The sequence below is a fragment of the Mastacembelus armatus genome, chromosome 6, assembly GCF_900324485.2.
Source record: "Mastacembelus armatus chromosome 6, fMasArm1.2, whole genome shotgun sequence".
Classification (NCBI taxonomy): domain Eukaryota; kingdom Metazoa; phylum Chordata; class Actinopteri; order Synbranchiformes; family Mastacembelidae; genus Mastacembelus; species Mastacembelus armatus.
In genome coordinates this window covers 24,481,343-24,504,869 of record NC_046638.1, presented here as the reverse complement: position 1 = coordinate 24,504,869, position 23,527 = coordinate 24,481,343, and the positions used below count along the sequence as shown (strand labels likewise).

Genomic DNA, 23,527 nt, shown 5'->3' with positions numbered 1-23,527 from the left:
TTTCTCACCAGTTTGAAATAGTGTTTTTGTCTGTTGCTAGACACTTAGGACATGTGTCTTCATATGCTTGCTTTTCCTTTATTTCTTAACAGAAATCATGACAATCATGTTGGGTGAGAGATTTTCCACTCCTGTTTTATTTGTTTTCTGTTTATCTTGATTCTAAAGGTGTACCCAGAAGATTTCTAAATTGTAACTAATTGTTTTAATAGTGATTAACAAAATAATTTCTAATGGTCCAACGATTAGTTAAAATCTATTATTAGCAACAGGTTTTAAACTGCCAAGTTGGGAAAATTCCCTTTGATTGGTTAGATCATTGGTTGACCACTATTTTTTTGAAAAACAACTGCAGAGAACTGGGATAAAACAATTATCTCACAAAGAATGCCTTTTTGCAAAGCGGCCCTTTTATGTTTTTGTGTTTTACATCAGAAGAAGTCTGGTCTGTGACAGTGACATACTCTATAAACTGCTGTGTGGACAGATACACACATCTCTGATGTACATGAGAGCAAAAGAGTCAAAGAGAGGGAATAGGACAGGGAGCAGCTGAAGATTTACTGATCCCATCAGAGGATATGGCCTCCAAGAGAAGCCATGCGGAGCAGTGCGGCTCTCCCATGGGCTCTCACAGCTGTAGACACCTCTGCTCTTTCACTCGCTGTCTCATACTATCATTCTGCTTCCACTTACCTCCCCGCTTTCAATCCTTGCATCCCTTTCTTACTGTCACCATCCTCCTGGAGTCTACTGGATCTCTCCTGTGTCAAGCTCCTGTCCTTTTGCCACAGTTCTATGTCAAATTGGAATTTGAAATCAGCCTTTCTTTATCTCTCCTGACCTCTGTCTCTCTTCCTGTGCACCTTCCTTTTTCCCATTGAATGTGTCTTCCATCCGTCTGCAACAGCCTCTTTATTCTTTATTATTATAGTTTGTATTACACCTCTTACACTTCCTTCTGTCTCCTCTGTTATTCTGTTTGACTGTCCATCTTCCCTATGCTATGTTTTTTTATTTCAATTTCTCCACACACACACACACACACACACACAGGATGCTGTCATTAGTCCTTTTCCTCAGAAACAAACTGTACAAACCCCACAGACCCATATATATATATGTGTGTGTGTGGTGTGTGTGTGTGTGTATACATATATCTATACTTTTATCATCCTCCTGCTCATTCTCATGAGAATGGTTTAATCATGCTGAGTCAGAGAACTGTTTCTTGTCTTGTCTTTGGACTGTCCTTTCTGTTAATCCATCTTCTCATAATTTATGCTTTTCCTTCTCCCCTTTTCAGACTCCAACCCTTCACACCTCCACTATTTTCTCCTTTGTTCAATCCCTTTGAGTTGGACGGATTTATGGCGATACATAACCAGTGTTTGTGAGTGTAGACTTGTCAGATACAAGGAAGGGAAAGGCTGGATGTGGGTGTTAATGATCTTATGACTCTTGTGAGTATTGCCTTTTCCTTTTTCTTCCTGCATCCAAGGTGCAGGAGAAAGCAGTGTGTTTATCATGGCCCATTAATTTCAGCCTTTAGACACACACACACACACACATAGGAAAACTGGGAGGCTCTGTGAGGTTTAGCAGAGCCTGTCTCATCTTCCCTGTCTATCCTTTAAGCTGTGCTGTGCTTTCTCACTAAATGCATGGTGGACTGCTGGGCTGCCCTGGCAGAATGACAACTAAGACTGGTGAGAGAAGGGCAGAATTGTCTCTGTGGGACCAGCAGGTAGGACGTCAGTGCCATCCAACACTCAGAACATTTCTTTGCACTTAATGGCTACAGGGTCTTGAGTTCATACATCAGGGTGGATCAGTAGTATGCATGAACAGTGGAAGGTGAATGAAATGAGACTATACTATATTATGTTGGCTGTTTGACTGTTAGAATATTGATAGTCACAGCAGTCATTGCAGGTCATTTTTATGTTCAAGTGGGATTAAGATATGGCTAACATGTATAACAAATGCTTGCAGATAGAATCAAATATTTTTGCCACCTCATATTAGTTTGTTTTTTTTTTTTTTTGTAGGAATTTCTTTGCCTCTGTGTTGTTTTTTCAAACTGAAACACCTGATGCCTTAAACAATTCTACCTAATTCCATATAACCAATTCCCAGTGTTGTACACGCAGCCTTCTTTTCCCATTAAGGCTGCAGGGGAGCAGTGGCTCTCCTTAGGTCTCCAGTGGTCACCCAGTGACAGAGTGGACTTATTATGGTGTGGAGCTGGGGTATCTAAACTACTACAAGTAGTAGAGTAGAGAGACAATTGAGTGGTTAGATCCAGTACGCTATGGGGAGTGTGTTATGCACTGAGATTAACTAAAATGTTGTAGTGTTAAATTTGTGTCAATCAATATAATAAAGTTTGCTTCTAATCAATTGGTAGTTTAAAGAGGTTAGCTGTCACTCAGGGACTGGTCTCATCAAATCAAGCCTCTGTAGTAGAGCAGATTTGATTGTGTAGTTGCTTTCTTTGCATAGCCTGATAATCCTCTATGTGTGTGTGTGTGTGTGTGTGTGTTGGGCAAAGACAGAGATAGAGAGAGATATAGTGGAAAAGAGAGGGGTAATTAGGTACCCTTGCTCACACAGCCCTTCACCCTCTTCCACAATTCCCAGAAGAGCGTGGAGCCTAGTCAAAGCCCTGTCATGAATTTTTAACAACCCTGTCGGTCTGCTCTCTTCGGAGCTGTGTGTGGATTTGCAATTGCATGTTCATACACAGAAAGTATGAGGGAAAAAGACATTTTGCTGCAAAATACTGTAGTTGTATATTTTCTGTTGGTGAAATATGACATATTAAGTGTTACAAGTGTTATCAAGAAAATAATCCAGGACCATCATAGAGATTTGTAAAGAATATCCATGCACAGCTGTATATGTATATTTCTGCATGTATTTGCAGTGGTACAGTACAATACGCATAACATATCTTGGTCTGCATTTACAGTGGGTACGGAAAGTATTCAGACCCCTTTAAATTTTTCACTCTTGGTGTCATTGCAGCCATTTGCCAAAATCAAAAAAGTTCCTTTTATTTCTCATTAATGTACACTCAGCACCCCATCTTGACAGAAAAAAACAGAAATGTAGAAATTTTTGCAAATTTATTAAAAAAGAAAAACTGAAATATCACATGGCCATAAGTATTGAGACCCTTTGCAGTGACACTCACATATTTAACTCACATGCTGTCCATTTCTTCTGATCCTCCTTGAGATGGTTCTGCTCCTTCATTGGAGTCCAGCTGTGTTTAATTAAACTGATTGGACTTGATTAGGAAAGGCACACACCTGTCTATATAAGACCTTACAGTTCACAGTGCATGTCAGAGCAAATGAGAATCATGAGGTCGAAGGAACTGCCCAAGGAGCTCAGAGACAATTGTGGCAAGGCACAGATCTGGCCAAGGTTACAAAATAATTTCTGCAGCACTCAAGGTTCCTAAGAGCACAGTGGCCTCCATAATCCTCAAATGGAAAAAGTTTGGGACGACCAGAACTCTTCCTAGACCTGGCCATCCAGCCAAACTGAGCAATCGTGGGAGAAGAGTCTTAGTGAGAGAGGTAGAGAAGAACCCAAAGATCACTGTGGCTGAGCTCCCGAGATGCAGCAGGGAGTTGGGAGAAAGTTCCACAAAGTCAACTATCACTGCAGCCCTCCACCAGTCGGGGCTTTATGGCAGAGTGGCCCAACGGAAGCCTCTCCTCAGTGCAAGACACATGAAAGCCGGCATAGAGTTTGCCAAAAACCACATGAAGAACTCCCAGACTATGAGAAATAAGATTCTCTAGTCTGATGAGACCAAGATTGAACTTTTTGGCATTAATTCTAAGCAGTATGTGTGGAGAAAACCAGGCACTGCTCATCACCTGCCCAATACAATCCCTACAGTGAAACATGGTGGTGGGAGCATCATGTTGTGGGGGTGTTTTTCAGCATGTATTTGCAGTGGTACAGTACAATTCAAGTAGACCTGCACTCTGGTTGCAATTGAAGGAAAGATGAATGCGGCCAAGTACAGAGATATCCTGGAAGAAAACCTCTTCCATAGTGCTCAGGACCTCAGACTGGGCCGAAGGTTCACCTTTCAACAGGACAATGACCCTAAGTACACAGCTAAAATAACAAAGGAGTGGCTTCGGAACAACTCTCAATTTCAATTTTTTTTTTTCAATTTTTTTTTATTTGTATAGCGCCAAATCACAATACAAATCATCTCAAGGCACTTTACAAAAACTAAAACTAAAAACCCAACAATTCCCTTATGAGCAAGCACTTGGCGACAGTGGAGAGGAAAAACTCCCTTTAACGGAAGAAAAAACCTCCAGCAGAACCGGGCTCAGTTTGGGCGGCCATCTGCCTCAACCGGTTGGGGTGAGTGGATAGAGCAGAGAGAAAAGAACAGCAACAAGGCCTATAGCAGCATAACTAAGGGATGGTTCAGGGTTGCCTGAAGCCAGCCCTAACTATATGCTTTGTCAAAGAGGAAGGTTTTAAGTCTAGCCTTAAAAGTATAGAGAGTGTCTGCCTCCTGAACCCAGGCTGGGAGCTGGTTCCATAGGAGAGGAGCTTGATAACTAAAAGCTCTGCCTCCCATTCTGCTTTTGGAAACTCTGGGAACCACAAGTAGACCTGCACTCTGAGAGCGAAGTGGTCTATTGGGATAATATGGTACTATGAGGTCTTTGAGGTATGAAGGAGCTTGATTATGAAGGGATTTGTATGTGAGAAGAAGGATTTTAAATTCTATTCTATATTTTACAGGGAGCCAATGAAGAGAAGCCAATATAGGAGAAATATGACCTCTCTTGCTAGTTCCTATCAGGACTCTGGCTGCGGCATTCTGGATTAATTGGAGGCTTTTTATGGAGATATTGGGACATCCAGATAGTAATGAGTTACAGTAATCTAGCCTTGAGGTAACAAATGCATGGACTAGTTTTTCTGCATCATTTTGAGACAGGATGTTCCTAAATTTGGAAATGTTGCGCAGGTGAAAGAATGCAGTTCTAGAGATTTGTTTTATGTGTGAGTTAAAGGACATTTCCAGGTCAAAGATAACTCCAAGGTTTTTTACAGTAGTGCTAGAGGCCAGGGTTATGCCATCTAGAGTAGCTATAATTTGAGAAAAGCTATTTCTGAGATTTTTTGGCCCAAATATAATGACTTCTGTTTTCTCCGAGTATAAAAGTAAAAAGTTACTGGTCATCCAGGCCTTTATGTCAGTTAGACAGGCTTGAAGTCTGGTTAACTGGTTTGTGTTAACAGGTTTAATAGATAGATATAACTGAGTGTCATCTGCATAGCAGTGGTAATTAATAGAGTGCTTCCTAATGACATATCCTAAAGGAAGCATGTACAGGGTGAACAGAATCGGTCCTAGCACAGAGCCTTGTGGAACTCCATAACTAACTTTTGTTTGTGTGGAAGATTCATCATGGACATGAACAAACTGGAATCTGTCCGATAAATAGGATTGGAACCACTTTAACGCTGTTCCTCTGATACCAATCACATGCTCCAGTCTCTGTAATAAGATGTTGTGGTCAATAGTGTTGAATGCTGCACTAAGGTCTAGGAGGACAAGTATTGAAACAAGTCCATTATCTGAGGCTAAGAGAAGATCGTTGGTAACTTTCAACAGTGCTGTTTCTGTACTATGATGTGCTCTAAATCCTGATCGAAAATCTTCAAATAGTTCATTCCTGTGTAAGTGGTCTGATAGCTGCTTAGCAACAGCTTTTTCTAGGATTTTAGAAATAAATGGCAGGTTGGATATTGGTCTATAATTAGCCAAGACTCCTGGATCAAGACTAGGGTTTTTGAGTAAAGGTTTGATTACTGCAGTCTTAAAGGCCTGTGGTACGTAGCCTGATACTAGAGATAAATTTACCAAGTCCAATGAAGATGAGTTTATTAATGGCAGGGTGTCCGAAAATAAGAAGACCACAGCTAAAGGAAGTTAAGTGTTTTAGTTCTCCCCATTCATCTGTGTCCCTGATCGCCTTAGTTTTTGCTGTGGTAGATGATTACACTAGCTCCCGAGGAATCTAGGGAGCAGCCTAGATCCCGTCAGAGTTATTCCCAGCTCTTCCACCAGATTCCATCCTTCGTTATTTTCAATAAACGTTAATTGTTCTCTACCTCACTCGTTGTCAGTATTTATGAGCTCCGAACGATCTTGGCAAAATCCTAACACATTCTTGTGTAAGTGGTCTGATAGCTGCTTAGCAACAGCTTTTTCTAGGATTTTAGAAAAAAATGGCAGGTTGGATATTGGTCTATAATTAGCCAAGACTCCTGGATCAAGACTAGGCTTTTTGAGTAAGGGGTTGATTACTGCAGTCTTAAAGGCCTGTGGTACGTAGCCTGATACTAGAGATAAAGGCTAATAAAGATGAGTTAATTAATGGCAGGGTGTCTTTAAGCAGTCTAGTCGGGATGGGGTCTAAGAGACACAGTGATGATTTCGATGAAGCAACTACTGATGTAAATTCAGAGAGATCTATGGGAGAGAAGCAGTCTAAACATAACTGAGGTCCTACAGATGATTCAAGAGCTACTGTAGTAGAAGATTCATTTATTGCAGGTATAGGAAGCATCTGCTGAATTTTATCTCTAATAGTTGTGATTTTATTTGCAAAGAAACTCATAAATTTATCACTGCTGAGAGCTAAGGGAACACTGGGCTCAACAGAGCTGTGACTTTTTGTCAGCCTGGCTACAGTGCTGAAAAGAAACCTGGGATTGTTCTTATTTTCCTCTATTAGTGATGAATAGTATGCAGTTCTGGCTTTACGGAGAGCTTTTTTATATGTTAGTAGACTGTTTTTCCAGGCTAGAAAAATTTCCTCTAAGTTTGTGGAACGCCACTTCCTTTCCAGCCTTTGTGATGCCTGCTTTAAGGTACGAATATGTAAATTATACCATGGGGCTAGTCTTCTCTGATTCACTAACTTCTTTTTCAGAGGGGCTACAGAATCAAGCATTTCACGCAGTGAGGTTACAGCGCTGTCAACAATATGATCAATTTGGTAGGGAGTGGGATTGAAGCATCTGCCCTCCACTATGTTTATACTTGGCATAGACGTAAATAAAGATGGAATCATTTTCTTAAATTTATTAACAGCGTTGTCGGATAAACATCTGCTGTAGTGGAATTTTCTTCCAAACGCTGCATGATCCATCATTTTATATTCAAAAGTTATTAAAGAATGATCTGACAAAACAGGATTTGGGGGAAAAACTATTAGATGTTCAATTTCGATGCCATAGGTCAGAACAAGATCAAGGGTGTGATTGAAACAGTGGGTGGGTTTATTAACTTTTTGAATGAAACCAATTGAATCTAATATAGAATTAAATGCAATTCAATTCAATTCAATTCAATTTTATTTGTATAGCGCCAAATCACAATACAAATCATCTCAAGTCACTTTACAAAAACTAAAACTAAAAACCCAACAATTCCCTTCCCAATGCTGAGGCCGTTATTTTCAACATCTACATGAATGTTAAAATCTCCCACTATAATAACTTTATCTGATCTAAGCACTAGATCAGACAGGAAGTCTGGAAATTCAGTTAAAAACTCTGAGTAAGGGACAGGTGGACGGTACACAGTGACAAGTAGAACTGGTTTTTGTGTTTTCCAGTTTGGATGTGAGAGACTAAGAGTGAGGCTCTCAAATGAGTTAAAATTGTTCTGAGGATGAAAGTTTAATAATAAGTTTGATTGGAAGATTGTAGCTACTCCTCCACCTCAACCTGTGCTTCGAGGAACATGATAATTTTTATGACTGAGGGGGGTTGATTCATTCAGACTGACATATTCATCCTGCTGTAACCAGGTTTCAGTAAGATAAAGTAGATCAATTTGGTGATCAGTTATCAAATCATTTACTAACGAAGATTTAGATGAAAGGGACCTAATATTTAATAGTCCACATTTGACAGTTCTGTTTTTCTGTTCAATAAGAGGAGTGGTCTTAATTTTTATTAAGTTTTTATGAATAACTCCTCTTCTGTTAACTTCTGATTTATTTGATTTATATGTTCGAGGGGCAGACACAGTCTCTATGTGGTTTGACGGGGGCGGCGGCTCTAAGGAAACTGCAGAGAGGCGTTTTAGACTGAGTCTCTGCGCCCCGGTCCCCACCCTGGATTGTCAGGCTTTAGGTCGGCTAATAAACTCGGCCAAATTTCTAGAGATGAGAGCTGCACCATTCAAAGTGGGATGGATGCCGTCTCTCGCTACCAGACCGGGTTTTCCCCAGAAAGTGGCCCAATTGTCTATGAAGCCCACATCGTTTGCTGGACACCACCTAGACAGCCAGCGACGGAACGACGACATGCGGCTAAACATGTCATCGCTGGTCAGATTGGGGAGGGGTCCAGAGAAAACTACGGAGTCCGACATTAATTTAGCGAAATTACACACCGACTCAACATTAATTTTAGTGATCTCCGATTGGCGTAATGGGGTGTCATTGCTGCCGACGTGAATAATAATTTTTCCATATTTACGATTAGCCTTAGCCAGCAGCTTCAGATTTGACTCGATGTCGCCCGCTCTGGCCCCAGGAAACATTTGACTATGGTCGCTGGTGTCTCTATTTTCACGTTCCTGACTATGGAATCGCCAATTATCAGAGTCGGTTTCTCAGCGAGTGTGTCGCTGAGCGGGGAAAATCTATTAGAAACGTGAACAGGCAGGTGATGAGCCGTGGGCTTCTGCTTAGGAGTACGTTTCCGTCGGACCGTCGCCCAGGCTAATTTGGAACGCTAACAGACCCTGAGCTCGGTGGCTCCACACCAGCTAACGGGGCTAGGCTAGCTGGCTTTTGTTCGAAGGTGCGGAGCCGCGCTTCCAAATCAGTGATCCTCGCCTCCAAGGCTAACAGAACCTTACACTTATTACAGGTATCATTATCGCTAAAGGAGGCAGAGGAATAACTAAACATGTGGCACACCGAGCAAGAAAGAGAGAGAGAGGGAGAGGCCATGTTAGCTAAGCTAACTAGCTAGCTAAGCTAACCGGTAGGCTAACGAGCGCTAAGTCAGGAAATAGCAATAAATACCGGTCAAAATAGAAAGGTACTTGACTAGTACCGGAATGTAGCAGTTAATGAATTGTTTAGAGTTTAGTTCATTTTAGGTGTGTTAAACTATAGCTAGTCTGTTGCTAGTCTGTAGACGAACTATACAACACACACAACACGATACGCTTGCAAGACAAAAGTGATTCGCTTACCCGGAGAGCAACACCAACAGGGGGCGATCCTGAACTCTGTGACCGTTCTTGACTGGCCCAGCCAGAGCCCTGACCTAAACCCAATTGAGCATCTCTGGAGAGACCTGAAAATGGCTCCCCACCAACGTTCACCATCCAACCTGACAGAACTGGAGAGGATCTGCAAGGAAGAATGGCAGAGGATCCCCAAATCCAGGTGTGAAAAACTTGTTGCATCATTCCCAAGAAGACTCATGGCTGTACTAGCTCAAAAGGGTGCTTCTACTCAATACTGAGCACAGGGTCTGAATACTTATGACCATGTGATATTTCAGGTTTTCTTTTTTAATAAATTTGCAAAAATTTCTACATTTCTGTTTTTTTCTGTCAAGACGGGGTGCTGAGTGTACATTAATGAGAAATAAAATGAACTTTTTTGATTTTGGCAAATGGCTGCAATGACACCAAGAGTGAAAAATTTAAAGGGGTCTGAATACTTTCCGTACCCACTGTATATTTAAGTACTAAATCTCAGCTCAATGGCATGCCATTAACAAAAGGTGGCCCATTATTACAGTTTTAAATCTTTTATTTTTTGATGAGACTTGATTAAGCATATGATAAACAACTATTATCTTTATAAAACTGTCAGTCCTTGGCTTTTTCCTCTGTTTATTTGCTGCTTAGGAGTCACTGATTTTTATTAATAACATAAAAATACACTAAATGCACTAGAAAACACTGGAAAATCAGTCTTGTACTCAGATTTATATATCTATACCTGTTTTTGCAGGGTTAGATCTTGTTGGTGCAAAGGTATCAGTAACAGGTCAACAGATGATTTCAAGCTGGAGCATCTCTGGAGATTCTTATGGATAAAAATACACCAAATAAATAGAGGCATTATAGATCAGAAACTTTTCTATTAATTCCTATTTTAATTCCTATTCTATATTTAATTTCCTATTAATTAGATCAAAGATCTTTTATTATCAATTTATCTATATGTATGGGACATACAGGGGAATCGAAATGCTGTATGTTATAAAATTAGACTTAAACAGAGATAAAATAAGTAGTATAAAGAAAAAGAAATAGCCATATTGAAGATACAAATGGCACAGTATACACTAAACTATATTAATTCAAAAGTTGCAAAGTAAAATTAGAGCCATTGAGAAGAATTTGCAGACAAACTCACTGTCAGTGTGTGGTAAAATTAAGCATCAGTGCGGAGCATTTGATGGACACAGTTTATAAATGGAAAGCATATGATTCAGTACGTGATGCAGTGATAGAACATCCTATTATTGTACAAGATGAACATGGTGTTAATAACATCATGATCACTAATTTGTGTTGGTGTGTGTGTGTAAATGGGTGTTTATGACTGGAATAGGGTGTACCTCTAGCTGCTGACAGCCAGTGCAGAGGAGGTGGACAAAGGTCTGAAACAGAGCTCAGGACAGGAGGCCAAAGGGATGGGACTGTTGATCAAAAATGTAACCATCACCGACAGCATGGTTATAGTCACACACGTACGCATTTATCCCCACACTCAGTAAAAGCACAGGATGACATACAGCATAGTATCAGCATCTCATCGAGTTATTGCTTGCACACAGATCCCACAAACACGCCTGACATTGTACGTTCTTACAGTACAACAGCTATCAGAGGGCCAGTCAGCTGCAAATACAGTCTACTGCCATCACTTTTAATTGTTTTGATTAAAATAGTGTAGTTTCTATGATAGCACTGTAACCTGAATGTTGTGAAGTAGGTCAGGTGGACTGTCATTATCCAGTAGAGACTGAGCAGGATGGACAACAGCTTGGACAAGCTTTGATCAATGTGAATTTGCTTTAGTATACATGAACACAGATTTATACAAAAAATCTGTTTTGGTTTCATTCCCTGCTTGCTGTCTGGCTTGGTTACTCACTGCTCCACTATTCAAACCCTTTATCTTTTTAATGTCATTGTTTTTGGAACTACCAGCTAAACTTTGAGCACAATCTTTTTTGTACGCAACAATTGCTAAATATGTCAAAATATTAACATCTGATCTCTGCCTCTTCCCCCTTTTCCACGCGTCAACATGTTTTGCTCTATGTCAGTACAAAGCAAAGAAAGCTGGTGGAATCAAAAAGTAAAAACTGGTAGTGAAACTTAGATGAACCACTGACTGTATTGTGCAATTGGAAAGCAATGTCTAAATATATCACTGTATCCTTCTAGACGTCTAAGTGCAATGCCAAACCTATTCCATAAATACATTTCTCCCTGAATCGCTACAGATAAGTCAACTTCATCATTTGTTATGTTAAATTCTATGCAGTTTGTTTTTGACATTTTGTTCACTGTATCGTGTCCTGTGTTCTAGTCTAAGAACGAAGAACTCTTTTGCTCTGAGTGTAGGTATGTGTATATGGGTACCGTAGGTGTGTAGCGATATTAATAAGGTTAATTATGTTTCTATCTCCCTGTTATTTAATGGGATTCAATCTGATTGACAGTCTCTCAGTTGTTAATCCATTTGCTCTTTATTCAGTGATCTGCCAGTTCTTACACTGTTGAACCCCCTTTTTAACTTTGTCTGTCTTCACACTCACACACACACACACACTCGTACACACACACACACACTCAAACACACTCACACACTCTACTCTCCCATGGCATAACCTTTTCATTCTGACATTACGACACCCATTGGTGTGGCCTTTAGCGGACAGTGCTGTAAGATCATGATAGCCCTGTGGTTCGAGCTCTGAGTGAGATTGCAACCATTTCTCTGTCTCTGAGATGGTCTCCCTTGTGCTTTTTAATGTACTCTCCTTTGCTCAGGTTTTCTATAATTAGACTGACGCTGTAATGGAGCCAGTTTCCAGTCTAAATCCCTGTCATATTTCACTCACCAGAAACTGGCTACAGCTGCTGAGAACTTCCAGGTGGAGCATCAGTGGAAAGACGAGTTTGAGGTAACAGAACAACATAATAATACAGACACACACACTTTAAACACATGTATTATATATTGCATGCGTATGTTTTATATACGTGTGTACCATATAGCGGCATGTTTAAAACACAAGTAGACACACAGATACACAAACATTAATGATCCTGCAGTATTTACTGTCATTTGATTGAATAGTTTAAATCTATTTGTGTCTGTGTAGTTAGCAGGGATTACTGTTCCATTATTAAATGTGTTTATTGCACATTATACACTGTTATGACTCATTATACCTCTCACTGCAGATGACAGACTCTGCTTTCTAAGAACCACCAGACAATTATAACAGAGTGTAAGGCAGTGGTCAGGAAAAACACTTGTCATAGTCACAGCTTGTTATGACCCTAGGGGTCATTATGTGTGTTGGGGTGTTGTTGGCTCTCCCCTCCCCATTTCGAGTGTGTGTATGTATGTGTGTGTATCGGATGCTGGAGTGGGCGTGGACTCGAGGACCGTGGATTGGACTTCCGGGATTGGTCCAACACTTCCCGGAAGGACTATAAGAAGCCCACGGACTGCTGCTCAAGAGAGCTATTTCTCCCACCTTTGCCACTTCCAAAGCATTTTGATAAAGACTTCGTTTTCGCAATTAGTTAGTGATTAGATTTTTGTTTCGATTTTGTAGGCTTAGTATTGATAGGATTTTCGTTATTTAGATTAGAAATACTTAGAGATTTAGGTTACGTTTGTGTTTTGTTTTCTCCTGTTTGTTTTAGGAGTTTCCAGGCTAGCGACCTGTGATTTAGTGTTGTTTCTTTTGTTTGAGATCGTAGGGCTATTGTAGCGTTTCTGTTATTGATTTTCGTTTGTTTGATTTCGTAGGGCTCAAGGAGCGTTTTGGTTTGAGTGGGGCTAAATTAGCGTTTTGTTTGTTTTGTACATTCTGTATTGTATTCTGTATTTTGACAGAATAAATATTCTTGTTAATTGTAGTTCGTCTAGTTCGTGTTTGTTGAGAGTGGAAGAGGTTTGGAGGAAAACTCCACAATCGTGTTACGCTCCGGCAACCCCTAGGCTGGGGCGTAACACAGCTGTACTGTACATGTGCCTGAGCTATGAATTGCCATATTGTTTTTTTTCGATTGCAAGAAAATGTCTGTAGGCACGCACACACTCACACACACACACACACACACACACACACAGATGCAAAAAGAGGACCGCTCAGCAAACTCAGCTTGACTCATACAGTATTCATTCAGTTGGTAGCACAGGCCATTGTTTTCTTTAACAGAAAACTGGAGAATTACCTGATGGAGTTGCCATCCTAAAAAATAAAGAACAATTTAGAAATTGATCAACTATTCCATGATTGCATAAATGTTATGCTTTGTGCTAAACCCTCAAAGTAATGTTTGTGCTTCTGTGTGACTTGTTTACAGGATGATGAAATCGCTTACTACAACGCCAAGGACAATGTGAGTGTGTTTTTTCCTTCTGCCTATTTGGTCTCCTTCAATTTAAATCCCCGAAAACACACAGGTCACTCTCAACATGGGCCAGTAATACGGCTTTGCTAAACAGCATCCAGCTTTTCTTATCCTTCTCTTTCACCTCGTGTTCCCTGTTCTTACCCATTTTCCTCTTTCTACTCAGACCACATTCATGTTTTTTTCTTTCCACTCCTGGTTTCTATCATTGCCTCAGCCTTTTACTGAAATCTCCCTCTTTTCCCTCTTCTCCAAGCTTCATCCTTCCTCCCAGCCTCTCTCAGGTGAAGAGGTTTCTGCCATGTTTCTCCTCTAATTGACAGATAAGATGTATGAGCTGGCTGCACTGTTGCTTTATTAGGAAGCAATTGTTCGCACTCTCTATCCCTCCCCCACAAGCTTTTTTCTCTCCTTTTCCATCTCACTTTCTTACCCTGCATTCTTTTCTCCATACCTCATCATGTTTTTTTTTTTCATACATCTCCTTGTCTGGATTGCTCTCATTGATGTAAATTGGTGAATGCACCATAGGAGTTATAAATCTCCACAAGGGACAATCTGGCTGTCTCCTGCTTCACCTCCCAAGTGAACATGATGAGAAGAGAAAAAAAGCAAGATATTATCAAACATACAGGTGATGATGCTGTATTTCCTTAAATGAGTGGGGAGAGTCACGTCAGACAGGCATTGAAGAGGATAAGTCAGACTGTCCTTCATTCTTAAATAAACCAGGCTGTGATGGTTCAGCAAATGAAATAAAAAGACTTGTTGTGATATCTTGAACCTGCGATCTGTCTGTCTGCATCTTGATTCTTTCCCACACAGCTGGATGCAAATGAGACAGAGGGGAGAAAATACAGGATTCGACCAGATTTTAAATACGATCCGTCATTTAAACGCTACACCGATCACAACCACACAGCTGTTCACATCCCAACTGACATCTATGATGGCTGTGAGTACACACACACACGCACGCACGCACGCACGCACGCACACACACACACACACACACACACACACACACACACACACAGACTTCTTTTTATTCCTCATGGGACATTACATTGACTTACATTCATTTCCTGGAGACTTGCCCTGAACATACCTTACCTACCTGCCTAACCTTAACCCTAAACCCTTAACCTCACCTAACTTTAAACCAAGTCATTTGTCACACACTAACAAAACCTGTGATAACCATGGATACAACTGACACACCAATCCATTATGAATTATTATTTACTATTTATTTTTGTCAAGTATGGTGACCCATACTCAAAATTCCCCTCCTCATTTAACCCACCTGAAGTGCACACACACACCCGGAGCAGTGGGCAGCTATTGCTGCGGCCCGGGGAGCAGTTGGGGTTCCAGGGTCTCACCTCAGTCATGGTACTGAAGGTAGAGAGAACCCTGGCTATTCACTCTGCCCCATATTCATATTCTGTCTGCCCCACCGACAATTCCTACCGGTCCTGACACTCAAACCCGCAGCTTTCGGGTCACAACCCGCAACTTTTGGGTTACAAGGCCTACTCTCTATCCATTAGGTCGTAGTTAAATACCTGTTTTAAAAAAAGTGATGCAGCAAAATAGGGTCAGTCTGTGCTGGGCCGTCTAATGGACATGAATTGATTCGAGCTTTCAACCTTGTCTGACCAAACTCTAAATATGAGTGGTCAGTTTTTTTTTTCCAGGAATGTTTTGCTAATGACTGTTTTGATTCAATCTGCTCATTTCTTCTGTTTTTATTTATTACCTTGAATAAATAATACAACCCCTGCCTTTCACTCAAAGAGAGCTGGAACAGGCTCCAGCAGACCCCTGTGACCCTAAATAGGAATAAGTGGGTATAGATAATGGATGAATCAATGAATGAAGCATAATACAGTCATAAGTAAGAGTTTTCATTGATATGAATCCCATTCATAATTGACACTATATATAATATGATACATGTACAATATAATTTCTACAAATCTTTTGAGAGTAGAATATTTAATGTTTTATTTGGATAAATATGTCTTACATAGGTTACTAAGCTAAGAAGGAGCTAAGCCGGAAGGCAAAGCTCTCGATTTACCGGTCAATCTACGTTCCTACTCTCATCTATGGTAATGAGCCATGAGTCATGACCGAAAGGACAAGATCTTGGATACAAGCGGCTGAAATGAGCTTCCTCTGCAGGGTGGCCGGGCGCTCCCTTAGAGATAGGGTGAGGAGCTCGGTCACTCGGGAGGAGCTCGGAGTAGAGCCACTGCTCCTCCACATCGAGAGGAGTCAGTTGATGTGGCTCGGGCATCTGTTTTGGATGCCTCCCGGGCGCCTCCCTGGGGAGATGTTCCGGGCATGTCCCACCGGGAGGAGGCCCCAGGGAAGACCTAGGACACACTGGAGGGACTATGTCTCCCGGCTGGCCTGGAGGATCTGTCCAGGGAGAAGGAAGTCTGGGTATCCCTGATTAGGTTACTGCCCCCGCAACCCAGATAAGCGGAAGAGGATGGATGGATGGATGGATGGATGGATGGATGGATGGATGGATGGATGTCTTACATATAGCAATAGAAATGTACCAATTATTATACTTATCAATACTGTAAAATTATGTACGTGGCGGTACAACATTTTCCCTGTTGTGAAATAAATCAACCTTCTTACTCCATTAATGTTTTTATAACTAAGAAAGTGTTATTCCACTGTACTGCCATGACACAGAATCTGAGGCATTATATGTTTAAGTCATATTTTCACTGGCGTAGTCACATGAATATAAATTTAGCACAAAAATTGAAACGTGCGTCAGTGTTTGGGCTATTTTTTTAAAAAGTTCATCTCTGATCATTTCATTATCATGTGGTGACATTTACCTTGAGTGGTTCAGAATGATTTGATTCCCTAGAGTCCCTCTGGCATTAGCACAGCTCAAGTTGAATGTCAATGATTTAAGAATGGTCTGTTGAATATCTTAACTGTGGTCTGAATTATGTATTACATTTGAACAGCTTTCTTTTCTTCTATTTTTGTACATTTGAAGCAATTGGTTCATGCCGTCATCATAACGTGACTTACAGTGAGTGGAGTTTTCCTCAAGCATACTTCACTATGACCCGTGGGTCATGATGAGTTTGATGCATCCGATTACAGGATGGTTTCTGCAAACACCAGGCTTCACTGTGGCTGTTTGGCTTGTGCTTGTGTATTTTTGGCTTTTGTGTGAGTCTGGCTATTTGTGTGTATCTGTTTAGATATTCAGTAATTAGTGTGCAGTGGGATGCAGTGCATCAGCAGTAACTTAGAGGTACAATAGAAGTGGAGTGACTTCTGCAGCATGGCCGTCGGCCTGCTGGGGAACCGGCTGGCCCCAAGGTTAAGCACTTCACCTTTCTGCTGACCCCAGACACAGGGGCTCAGACGAGGGTTGGGGATGGGCAGAGTCTGTTATCTGCAAAAGTGCAAGCCTGGTTTATTAGTATGCTTTTGAACTTGTTGTGACTTTTTTTTGTCTGACCATAATCTGGGCTGGGTGCCAGAACTTCTCACTCTCCCTTTCTCTTAAGAATGCTTTTTATTGGTATCTTGTAATGAGTATGCATAGATATGCAGAGCCACTGGGAGCTATCAAGGACTGAAGTCTGATCTGAGCGAGATGAAAGAAACTTTGTGTGTCTATGTGTGTGTGAACCCAAGGCTGCTAATACATTCACACTATGGGGAACCGGTTCTGTAATGGGTCCTGAAAAAACAGCCCCCATATATTCATTTTGAATGTGAGTAAATGTTTTAGGTAAAGATTATTTAAGCTAGGTTTAGGAGAAGAGCTAAGATCAGACAGTTATCAACAGTGAAGACACTCTCATACTGTGTTAGATATGGATACACATGCAGGGGTATGTATTTTGTATGCCTGGGGAAAAGAGACAGAGGATTTATACATTATTGAGGTTTCAACTCTTCAATTTGGTCTCCGCCCGATGAATGTTCCAGGAATAGCCTTTGCTCAGCTGGAGAAAATTAGATTTTCTGGTTAAAGTGGGAGGCAAGTTTATGAAATCGCCTTCTATAGGCAGCAGCACATCACATGTATGAGCAGAGCGCGGGATAGAAAACAGACGCTCAGATGATGTAAAGACCACCACAAAATCCACATCTGTTGGTCCAGTGAAGGACTGAGTGTGTGGGAGAGTGTGACAAGAAGATGCTTTAACTCAGTGGTGTTGTTGTGCATGCAGAGGCTAAACATTTATGTATACAATATAAATAACACCCCAGGGCTAGACACATTTTAAAAAGTATAGTAACTTCAGGTTTTCTCTCCTAGAAGGATAGAATAAAAAACAGCAGCAGTCAGAGACCATGACAGAAACAGACTTCAACACAAAGGCAAATAATGACATTCATGTTTTATGTTCTGACTTTTACTGTAGGAAAAGTACCGTTTTGTAATGTAATTTACAGAAAAAAATATTTTTTTAATCATGCCAATATGGTGTGCTGGAAATCCCATTATTAAAATGAAAATAAAGTATTGACAGCCCTGTATCTCTAGGCTATGGCCCAGTACACCTGCGCTTTGTGTGTTTTGCCACTACTCTGCCTCACCTTCAATATCAACTGCCTTCTTTTGTTTCATTTTGTGACCTGCCCATCACAATCAGCTTCTTATGTATGGATTAAACAAACCAGCTGCAACATGGAAATTATGAGCTTAAAACGGTGCTGGATAGACTAGCCAGGCGTGTTTCATTTCCAGCGCTCAGCTAAGCCATTAGGCAGCTAGCTCAGGCTAGAAAAGGTTTTTCTCATGCAATTCTCAGCAAAAACTTTCTGTTGTTGAACTCTGTAACTTCTGGATGAAACATATCCCTACGTCAAAGGGAGTTTTCCAGAGTGGAGCTTCTTTTCCAAATAAGAATACAATAATTGTCTTGGTGTACAGGGGATGGACTGCTAAGGCTTGGGGCACACTACACGATTTTAAAATCTTCACCAATTTTAAAAACATGGGCCACCACAGAAATAGACAGTTTCAAATGATGGTTTTGTTTTGATTTGTTAGCATATTTGTGAGGCGTAAAAATACGTAACATCCGGCTGGTAATGTTTTCTGGGCTGCTTGCTCTCAGATCAAACATGTTTGACATTCACGATTGAGGCTCTGACCTGATCTGGAGCAGTAAAATAATCGTGTGGACACCACACACCTGAGGACTGATGAGACTAATTATCGGTTGCGACAAGCTTCGAAGTGGCCACGCCCCCACGATCAGTGGAGGGGGCAAATTGGACATGAAATCGAGCATAAAATAGTCTAGTGTGTCTCCAGCCTGATCGTTATTTAAAGGGGTGTAAATAATGTCTTTTTTAATGTTGAAGAAAAGCTAATCCATGTTATATTTGTTAGCGAATTACTCTGCACCCCTGATATCCCACTGAGATGGAGCCATCACTGGGTGTAGATTTAGTGTGGCATCAAAGCCATGCTGAGTGCACCCTGGGAATTCATTAGTGTCAGTGGCAATATGTGCCACTACAGGATATCCCTTATGAACCAGCAGTGGAGTTTAGTTTATTCAATATTTTGACTAACTCATGAACACTCAAAACCAGTGGAAGTAGTAAAAAGCAAGATATTTTGATAGTGTGTGCATGTGTAGTATTTTGCTGTCTAAATGACTAAATAGTGATTAGTGATGCTGTAAATACTTAGCCATCCATCTACCCCTATCTATGTACCAGTTTTCATCACACATCCAGTTTGTAATTTTCTCATTATCTAACATGGGCTGTGGTGTGGTTTTCTCTCCATTTTCCTTTTCAAATTCTACAATTAATGAGGGAAATACATTACTTTGCTGTGCACACACATGTTCTCTCTCTCTTTCGGTAATAAAAAACAGGCACTCCTGGCAACCAAGGCTTCATTAACTCTCCCCTCTAGAGGCATGCCTGAAATGAACAGTGTTTGCTTTGCACACCAATGAGGCATGCCACACTCAATACAGGATACCAATCTATCTCACAAACATGCACACAGACATATATGCATACGGATGTACAGGTCCACAGTGCATGCAGTACTGCATAAGTACAGAGAAAGAAGAATAAACAACTGAAGGGGAAAAAGAAGCGTAGAAGAGACACAGACATAGCAAAGACAGGGTTGGAGCAGCATGTGCTGTGTCTCCATCCATCATATTGAGTGTTATGTGGCTCTGAGCTGTCTGGGTGGTGTGTTATTACATCCATAATGCCCATTGCCTCTCACAACATACACTATCAATCACACACATCACACACACATACACACTCATAAAGGTTATTGGGTATTTCAGGTAACAATTAACACCGTTTAATTTTGTCATCGCAAACCCATTACTTGTCAGAGCATCATTCCTCTGTATTTGTTGCTCAGTAGTGGCACTAGCCAGATGTGTTACCTTAATATTTACTCATGTATTCCACTGGGTGAGTGGGCTGCCACTGTGTGACCTGTGTGTGAATCCTAATGAATGTGTTAGTCTTGGATATCTGCATATGTTTGGCAGTCTACATGTGCTTTAAGCATTATGAAGAAATACACACGTAGACAAACTGTGACCCAGACGGACACTACCTTTCTTGTGTACTTTGTTTTTTTGACATGTGTCTTTGTGTGTCTGTGTGGATTTCCAGCCACCATTGTCCTGAATGAGCTGAACTGGACAGAGGCATTGGACGATGTGTTTAAAAAGAACAGGGAAGATGACCCGACCCTTCTCTGGCAGGTGTTTGGTAGCGCAACAGGCCTGGCTCGCTACTACCCAGGTAAAGAAAAACAACAACAACAACAACAATAATAAAGAGTTTGTGTATCTGTTCATAGCACACTAAAGCTGATAATTACCATTTGGTTGACCCAAGACACAGAATGTAGCTTTTAATCATAGCTACAAAAAACCAGGAAAATATATTCACACATCACTTGACAATGATTAACAAATAGTTTCTATTGCTTAACTTGCAGTTAGTCGGTATTTCATTTCTCTCTGATTTTATATGTGATGAAATAGATAGTACCCCACTATCTTTTAACTGCATTAGTCTAGTGCTGCTGTCTACTGTGAGTCTTATCTTTCCCAAGCAAAGCAATTTCTATTCATGAGATTCCCTGTCATCATTGACTGTATAGCTTTATGGGAAAAGTTTATGTCTAATATTCATGAATTTTCATTGGCCCTGAATTTATTCATCTTTGTTCCTTTTCTGAGTTCTTAGCATGCAGTATAGGCAGCAACCTAATCTCATACTGGCTTGTTTTCATGGTGCCATCACTAAGAGCATACAGATAGAAAACAACTGCTCATTGTCAAAGCAAGTGAATCCAGCATTCTATGCTTTGCATCTCAGATAAATATTTTCTGTTATTTCCCTGCTTTTCATAATTTTAAGGAGCATAAAACATGTTATAATGTAAATAGTATAAGAAATGTAAGATCTCTCCCACAAGCCAATGCTGTTATGGCATTCTATCCATCATCTATACCCCCTTATTCCTAACCAGGGTCACAGGGATCTGCTGGAGCCTATCCCAGCCCTCTTTGGGTGAAAGGCAGGGGTCCACCCTGGACAGGTCACCAGTCCATCACAGGGCCACATAGAGACAAGCAACCTCACACACTCACACTCACTCCTATGGGCAATTTAGAGTCACCAATCAACCTGACATACATGTTTTTGGACTGTGGGAGGAAACCAGAGTACCTGGAGAAAACCCACACAAGCACAGGGAGAACATGCAAACTCCACACAGAAAGGTCCCTGATGGGTTTCAAACCAGGAACCTTCTTGTTGAGAGGCAACAGTGCTAACCAGCTCAGCCACTGTGCTGCCCCATGTTGCCTTTCCTATCTACAAAATAAATGACAGTGGTCAATATATGACAGGAGTTACACGCTGTGGTGGCATGGTGCAGCAGTGGTTGGCACAGTAAGAAGGTTCTGGGTTCGAATCCTGTTTAACTCTGGGCCCTTTCTGTGTGGAGTCTGCCTGTGTCTGCCTGAGCTCTTCCTATATAAGTGGTAGATAATGGCTGGATGGACACTGCATAGCTGTATTCATTACCATATATTTTCATTATTAATTAACTATCATCAACACACGACCTCTTTCCAAAGCTTCTCCCTGGATGGATGCTCGTAAGACCCCCAGTAAAATTGACCTGTATGATGTCCGCAGAAGGCCATGGTAAGAAAACTGGTGCAAACACAGATGAAGACATAACTTGCTTAGTGTTTGTCAGTATTCAAGGTTGTTTGGCTGCAGGTGTCTGTAACTGATTTCTATCTTACTACTAAGTAGTAAGCTATGGAGTATTTAGGCTTTAGAGTTTTTAAGAAGAAATGGAACATGGTTTAATGTATTGGACATTTGCCATGAGATACACAGTACTGATATAGAATAGTATTCTTATCAATATTGTTATGGTATAATCAGCAGTATTACTCAGCCTCTTATATGTAACACTCTAAAACATAGGATTCAAAATGATTACTATGTTAGTCAAAATTCTGTAAATGACTGGCCTTCATCACATTTTTATGCGGTTTTTAATGGTCGTCTAGGTACATTCAAGGAGCCGCCTCTCCCAAAGATATGCTGATCCTCGTGGACGCGTGAGTTACATTATGACCTTAGTGATTCAGAACCTTCTCTCATCAGTCATGATTTCATCTGATTACAATGCATGCTCTTCCACATAATGCAATGCATTTCCCAAGGCAGAAGCATTTCTAATTACACTGAGTAAACTCTCACAGGACAGGAACTGAACAGACAGACTGTGGCGATAAGCTGGTATTACTTTTTCCCTTGCAGGAGTGGGAGTGTATCTGGCTTAACTCTCAAACTGATCAGAACCTCAGTCAGTGAGATGCTGGAGACTCTGTCTGATGACGACTACGTCAATGTAGTTTACGTGAGTATTATTAAACCCTCTACTTGGAGAGCAGGGATGGAGAGCAGGACACATGCTGAGATGAGAGCGAGAGTAACAGATGGATTGAACATGTATAATGGGGCTTGTGCTCTTTGCAGGTATATTCAGGTACATTTAAATAAAAGCACACACATGCCCACACACATGCATAACACATGCCCACACACACACACACACACAAGAGGCACAGAGAAATGGATGAAGTAATAAAATATGTATTTCTCTCAAGTCTGGCCACCCTGAAACAAATCTTTAATGAAATACCCACTGCTCTATTTGGTGTGCAGGATTAAAACCCTACACTCCATGCCCCCACCCCACCTCCTTCATCATGTGATCATGTGTGTGTATTCCCACTGCTCCTAAAGGAATTAAAGCTGCACCTCTGACTGAGCCAAACTCTAGGAAACACTCATTCCTCACCCGCATCTCTCCATCACTTTTTCCTTTCAGGTCATGCAATTCCTCTGCACATTCCTCCCTACCTCCATTATCACTCTCTCGGTCTCAGTGAATGATCCTGTCCTCTTCTCTCCACAATACTGCAACCTCCTCTGTTCATTGCTCCCAATTTCTTTCCCTTCAGTTTAACTTTTCTCACCTAGCATTTCCACCTCTCTCCCTGTCCACCTTTTCATTCCTTGACCAACTTTTCTAGACCTACCATGCCTGTGATTACACTCAGAAGGAGCCAATCAGGAGGAGGCTGTTTGATGCGTAGATGGGTGCCTGTGGAGGTGTTTATTGAGATGGGTCTTTATAGAGATTTTAGCTGTTGTCATTCTACTAGCTCAAAGACAGCAATTCAGACTGTGTTTCCTCTCCGCGGGGACCCTTTG

General features: G+C 41.0%; 1 protein-coding gene across 2 annotated transcripts in view; it reads left to right on the top strand.

Annotated features, from left to right (window-relative positions):
* Positions 1–1,627: 1,627 nt before the first annotated feature.
* The window catches only part of LOC113133257 (voltage-dependent calcium channel subunit alpha-2/delta-1), a 50,813-nt gene continuing 28,913 nt past the window's right edge, over positions 1,628–23,527 (top strand). For both annotated transcript variants that reach the window (XM_026311940.1, XM_026311941.1), the window contains exons 1-8: positions 1,628–1,747; positions 12,184–12,243; positions 13,664–13,699; positions 14,537–14,666; positions 20,387–20,518; positions 21,868–21,937; positions 22,315–22,365; positions 22,568–22,667. In XM_026311940.1, the coding sequence (XP_026167725.1) occupies positions 1,661–1,747; positions 12,184–12,243; positions 13,664–13,699; positions 14,537–14,666; positions 20,387–20,518; positions 21,868–21,937; positions 22,315–22,365; positions 22,568–22,667 (666 nt within the window). In that variant the 5' untranslated portion in view covers positions 1,628–1,660. The remainder of the gene's footprint in view (positions 1,748–12,183; positions 12,244–13,663; positions 13,700–14,536; positions 14,667–20,386; positions 20,519–21,867; positions 21,938–22,314; positions 22,366–22,567; positions 22,668–23,527) is intronic.